At 50.4% G+C, this 6000-nt stretch overlaps 1 protein-coding gene across 1 annotated transcript in view; it reads right to left on the bottom strand.

The window, feature by feature from the left end:
* The window catches only part of INPP5E (inositol polyphosphate-5-phosphatase E), a 21031-nt gene that overhangs the window by 13228 nt on the left and 1803 nt on the right, over window positions 1–6000 (bottom strand). Inside the window, exon 2 of the mRNA XM_081339872.1 lies at window positions 3083–3932. Within this exon, the coding sequence (XP_081195998.1) occupies window positions 3083–3837 (755 nt within the window). The 5' untranslated portion in view covers window positions 3838–3932. The remainder of the gene's footprint in view (window positions 1–3082; window positions 3933–6000) is intronic.

Here is a 6000-nt window from a genome sequence, read left to right on the forward strand (position 1 = left end):
ACCGGGGAGGCCAAGTGTCAAGTTTCTGACGACGTATGGGCTTTTCAAGTGACTCTGAGGCATTGTCTACCTCAGGGGTCGGCAACCTGAAAAAACAAAAGAGCCACTGGGAACCGGTTCCATCACACATAAAAAAAAGTGGGAGCCGCGCGCGTGCATCCACGCACGCGCATGCGCATAAAACAAAATGTTTTGCGCATGCGCAAAACATTTTTGCGCATGCGCGTGCGTGGATACATGCACGCGGTTCCACTTTTATGTGGACGCACCTGCACGCCAGCGGCGATGGGTCTCCGTGGTGACGGGCGCTGGGTTGCGGCGCCGCATTCAGCCTGGGCGTCGCCGGAGCCACCCCCGGGACCTCCAAACTGCCGCCCGAACACCCGTTTGGAGACCTGCTGGTGCCGGTTCTAAACCGGTACCAGCAGGTCTCCAAACCGCACCTCCGCTCGAACACCAGCAGGTCTCAACACGGGTGTTCGGGCGGAGGTGCGCGCGCACCTCTCCAAACCTTTGGAGAGGTGCGTGCGCAGCTCCACCCGAACAGCGGTTTGGAGACCTGCTGGTGCCAGTTTAGAAAGCTGCCGCGGCCCGCAGCAGCTTTCTAAACCGGCACCAGCAGGTCTCCAAACCGCACCTCCGCCCGAACACCAGCAGGTCTCCAAACGGGTGTTCGGGCGGAGGTGCGAGAGAGGTGTGCACGCAGCTCTCCAAACTTTTGGAGTGGTGCGCGCGCACCTCCCGTTCGGAGTGGTGCGCGCGCACCAGGCGACTGGGAGCCGCAGGAGACGGCTCAAAGAGCCGCATGCGGCTCCGGAGCCGCGGGTTGCCGACCCATGGTCTACCTTAAAAGTCCTTTATTCAGCCTAATACACCAGCAAATGCTTGCTGGAAGGAAGCTGGAATCTGAAATCTCCTCCCCCTTGCACAATATATTAAAACACAATTCTCCACCTTTCTAACTTTGTCATTAATCATATTCTCCAATTAATTTAAAGAATCCGTTTCCCTTCCGTTAGAAAACCGGCCAAGGCCTTACCGTCTTTAATTTCAGATGGCCTTGAAGGTACAATCCTTCTCTTCCCCCCTCCCAACCTTAATCCATCTCTTAAAGCAATACACAAGTTTAACACATGAAATGGCTACTTCCTCATCTCTTGTCAAGCAAGAACATTCGATGTTAGCAGCGTTGACATCAAGCTCAAAACATGAGGCTCAAATCATGATGCTCGCTAGGCGACTGGGGGCCAATCATTCTCTCCCCATTTGACGTCCCTGGCAAGGTTGCTGCCAAACAAAGGATACGCCCGTCCTTGCCCTTGTGAGGAATAGAACATTCTCTATTGGCGAAGTGTAATTGGACACACCAGGAATTTGTCTCCCGTACATAGGCTCTCAGTGTAGATACAAATAACAAGTGATGTAATCATAAGATACCAACAGGAGAAGGTAAAAGGAAAAAAGCGAGAAAGATAATAGTTAATATAGTCTCGCTACATGGGTAAAAAGCCTTTGGCATAAGACAGTGCTGTGGGAATTAACTGTTCAGCAGAGGGATGGCATGGGGGAAAAAACTGTCTTTGTAGCTAGTTGTTTTGGCATGCAGTGCCTGGTAGTGGCATCCTGAGGGGAAGAAACTGGGATTTGACAAAAAGCAAAAAAAAAAAAAAAGGCAATCGAGCTTGTGCTCTTGGCTGCTCTTAGAAACACCCAAGTGTGAAGTTGTGTTGGCTTCCAAGATCACGAACAGCCTTCTGATTTGGGAACAAACCTAGAAAAGAATTTTGCTAGAACAACATACTGCCCACATGCAGAGAGCCGTCATTTATCCGTAATTAAACACTGTCACCAGAGTCAACTGGGTCTCTTTGCACTTGTTAAGGCCCTCCCAACCAGTGCAAAGGTGTCTGGGTGGCTAGCCCAATACTTTCCCCCATTCTCCCTACCCAAAGCCTGGAATGAACCGAGGGGGGGGGGGCGGAAACCAAGAAAAAACCCACTGAGATGCCATCAGAATTATTCCAGGAGGAACAAGTTCCAACACATGCGCAGCTCATTTCTGCTGGCTTTCTCTCTCAACCAGGGGTGGCTGGATGCCCCTGGGAGCCTGAAGGGCAAAACAGCCATTGAAATGCCCTCCTCTTATCCAGAAGCCTCTCTAGGACTTTGCCTCAGTTTGAGAGAGGGAAGGGCTAGTGTCAATCCCACAGTCAGTGGCACCTTTTACAATGGATTTCTCCCTTCTCCGGACTCAAAAGTGCTGTTATTCCTGACAAACAGGGACCAGCATCTTCCCCTGGAGCACATGATGCAAAACAGCAGCAGGGGTTTCCTCGTCACAGGCGACCGTGTTCTTCTGTTGGCAACTCCAAGGCTGAACGTGAGCTAAAGATCCTTCTTTTTATGCCAAAGCACTTGGGGCTGGGAAGGTGGGGCAGAGCCCTGGGAGATTCAGGAAGCAGCACTATGTAAGGTAAAGGTAAAGGTTCCCCCGCACATGTGTGCTAGTCGTTTCCGACTCTAGGGGCCGGTGCTCATCTCCGTTTCAAAGCCGAAGAGCCAGCGCTTGTCCGAGGACGTCTCCGTGGTCATGTGGCCGGCATGACTAGACGCCAAAGGCGCACGGAACGCCGTTACGTTCCCACTGTAGCGGTCCCTATTTTTCTACTTGCATTTTTACGTGCTTTCGAACTGCTAGGTTGGCAGAAGCTGGGACAAGTAACAGGCACTCACTCTGTTACGCGGCACTCGGGATTCGACCCGCCAAACTGCCGACCATCTGATCGACAAGCTCAGCGTCCTAACCCACTGAGCCACCGCGTCTGCACTATGTACAGACAGACAAATTCTCTAAAGGAAAATAAGCAAGAGCTTCTTAGCGAAAAGTTATCCTCTGAAAACTGACAGGGATTTCCCAACAGCGTAGCGTGATTGTTACTGGAAGCTGCTGCTGAAGCCTCCATGTCAGAAGCCCCCCCCTCCCCATTCTGCATTACAATTTCCTTAAACAAAGAATAATTTTGTCTCTGAAAAGAACTGCAAAGGCAACGTCCGTACGATCTATCGGCCCCACGATACGTACCTGTTTCGCACATCGGTGACCCGGATGGGGGCCAGCAGGCTGAACGTCGATTTGCCGGAGGCTGTCAAGCAGTGTTCGCAAGCCATCCCACGGCTCTGGAGCTGCGTGTCACTCCAGCTGCTGCGTGATCTCGGAAAACCCCGCGGGGAGCCCAACTTGTACTCCGCACAATCTGGGTCAATCCTATTACTTGTCCTCAGAGAAGGAAAGGAGCCTTCCAGTTCCAGAGGAGGTGGGGGCTGGGAAGCCGAGACCTTGGGCAAGTTCCTGGGCGAAGCTGACAGGCTGAGTCCGCTCTGGCCAATGGGGGGAACCTTGGAGCCCGGGTGCAAGTTGTGCCGAGGCTGTGTGTGTGGGGGGTGGCAGCTGCCACTGGAGACGGCTTCCTGCGTGGTGGGGCTGTCTTCCTGGAAAGACCCATCGGAGGACCCCCCCTCAGTTGAGTCGAGCGAATTCTCTTGATTCATTCTGAAAGGCCTCCTGCTCCTCCTCTGCCGCCAGGTCAGCTCATCCAGAGACGACGTCCGCTCCAGCCTCGCTTTACGGGGAGGCTTTGGAGTAAATGACCTGAGCCCAGTTGGCCCTTGGGATCCTCCTAACTGCAGTCTGAAAGGATCACTGGGAAAGGGGAGCTTCATTTCCTGTGGGTCCTTGGAGGAAAGGTGGTCCCCGCTGTTGCCTGCCTCTTTCCTGGCGGAGCAGCTGTCCTGCTTGGGCTGCAGGGTTTGGAGCCCACCGCTTGAGAGATACTCCATCGTCTGCTAGGAGAATCCATTAGATGCACCAACTACGAGGAAGACAAAAGGATCACTATTTCTCACTGGCCAAGTTTCCATCCGTGAGGAAAAACCTGAAGAGGAGGAATATGAGGGGGAAAATGGTCAGGGAAGGAATCCTAAAAGTGTCACCCAAGTTGGTGTGGCACTTCGCACTGCCCCTATTAATGTTAATGACAGAGGTCAGCCAAGCCTCCTGTTTTAATTGCAAAATGTTGAAATCACCCAATGGATCCGCTCTCAAAAGATGCTCCTAGTATTAGTTGGGGCATTCCCATTTTAAAGATCAGAGGTTTATGAAAGAAATCAGAATTGTAGGAAATTATTACGAGGGTAGATTCAACTGGAAGAACACTATTCACCCCACAATTAATTAGCTTAGGATGAAAAGGCAAGGTACCCCTTAAATAGTTTACACACAGTCTTTAAAAATCTGTACTTTATACCCAGCAAAGTATCAGATGTCAAGACAGGGATATCAAAGTCGGCAAAATACATTTACGGTTGCAGTCGTACAACATAATGGGTAATGGATGTAATGGAACTACCAGAGGTCTAGAGAAAGAGCTGACATGATTTTCATCTTCAAAAGAGGGGGGGAAATGGATCCAGGAAAGTACAGACCAATCAACCTGACATCAATACCTGGGAAAATGCTGGAAAAGATAATCAAGCAACGAACACCTAAAGCAGGGGTAGGCAACCTCGGCTCTTTTATGACTCATGGACTTCAACTCCCAGAATTCCTGAGTCAGCATAGTTGACTCAGGAATTCTGGGAGTTGAAGTCCATGAGTCATAAAAGAGCCGAGGTTGCCTACCCCTGCACTATGCATTCAAGATGGACAGTGATTAATGTTTATATGTGAAGGTTTAGGTTTATACGTATGTTGTATACAGCATGTTTAAATGTGTGTTATGTATGTGTACACGTTTGAGAGCAAGCAACACAATTTCATTTTTAATGTGTGCCAATGTGCCCACAATAAGAAATGACAATAAAGGCTCTTTTCTCTCTCTCTCTCTCTCCCTCTCTCTCTTTCTCTCTCTCCCTCTTTCTCTCTCCCTCCCTCTCTCTCTCTCTCTCTTTCTCTCTCTCCCTCTCTCTCTCCCTCCCTCTCTCTCTCTCCCTCCCTCCCTCTCTCCCTCCCTCTCTCTCTTTCTCTCTCCCTCCCTCTCTCTCTCTCTCTCTCTTTCTCTCTCCCTCTCTCTCCCTCCCTCTCTCTCTCTCTCTTTCTCTCTCTCCCTCTCTCTCTCCCTCCCTCTCTCTCTCTCTCTCCCTCCCTCCCTCTCTCCCTCCCTCCCTCTCTCTCTTTCTCTCTCTCCCTCTCTCTCTCTCAGTTCAACTACAGGAAAAGGATAAATTGTGTCTCCAATCAGCAACAACAAATACCTTCCGCATTGTTGCAATTTCTCCTCAGCAGTTTCAGGAGGAAGAGCAGGGTTAGACCCCAATCAAGCCCAGTCACCATACAGGTAGTCCTCGACTTACAACAATTCGCTTAGTGACCGTCTGAAGTGACAATGAAAAAAGTGACCCATGGCCATTTTTCACACGTATGACCACTGCAGTATCCCCGTGGTCATGTGATCAAGATTCAGATAATTGGCAACTGACTCATACTTATGACCGACGGTTACAGTGTCCTGGGGTCATCTGATTACTTTTTGTGACCATCTGACAAGCAAAGGAAGTTAAAAATTCACTTAAAAACCATGTTACTAGCTTAACGACTGCAATGATTGGCTTAACAACTGTGGCAAGAAAGGCAAACCAGGGCAAAACTCACTGAACAAATGGCTCACTTAGCACAGGCAGTCCTCAACTTACAACAGTTCCATTTAGGGACCGTTCCAAGTTACAACAGCATTGAAAAAAGTAACCATGTTTCACAATAACCACCTTTGCAGCCTCCCCCCGCGATCAGGTGATCAAAATTCCGAGGCTGGGCACTCCTCGGTTCATACTTATGACCGTCGCTGTGTGCCAGACCTCCTTTTGCGACCTTCTGGCAAGCAAAGTCCATGGGGAAGCCGGATTCCCTACCCGGCCGCGTTACTGATTTACTCCTTGGTGGAGCAGTGGGCTAATGCCTCCTTAAGTAACACCAGCTGCCTGCCATTAGTGCAGGTTCGAGTCCCA

This window comes from Vipera berus (assembly GCF_964194415.1).
Source record: "Vipera berus genome assembly, chromosome: 15".
NCBI classification, from domain to species: domain Eukaryota; kingdom Metazoa; phylum Chordata; class Lepidosauria; order Squamata; family Viperidae; genus Vipera; species Vipera berus.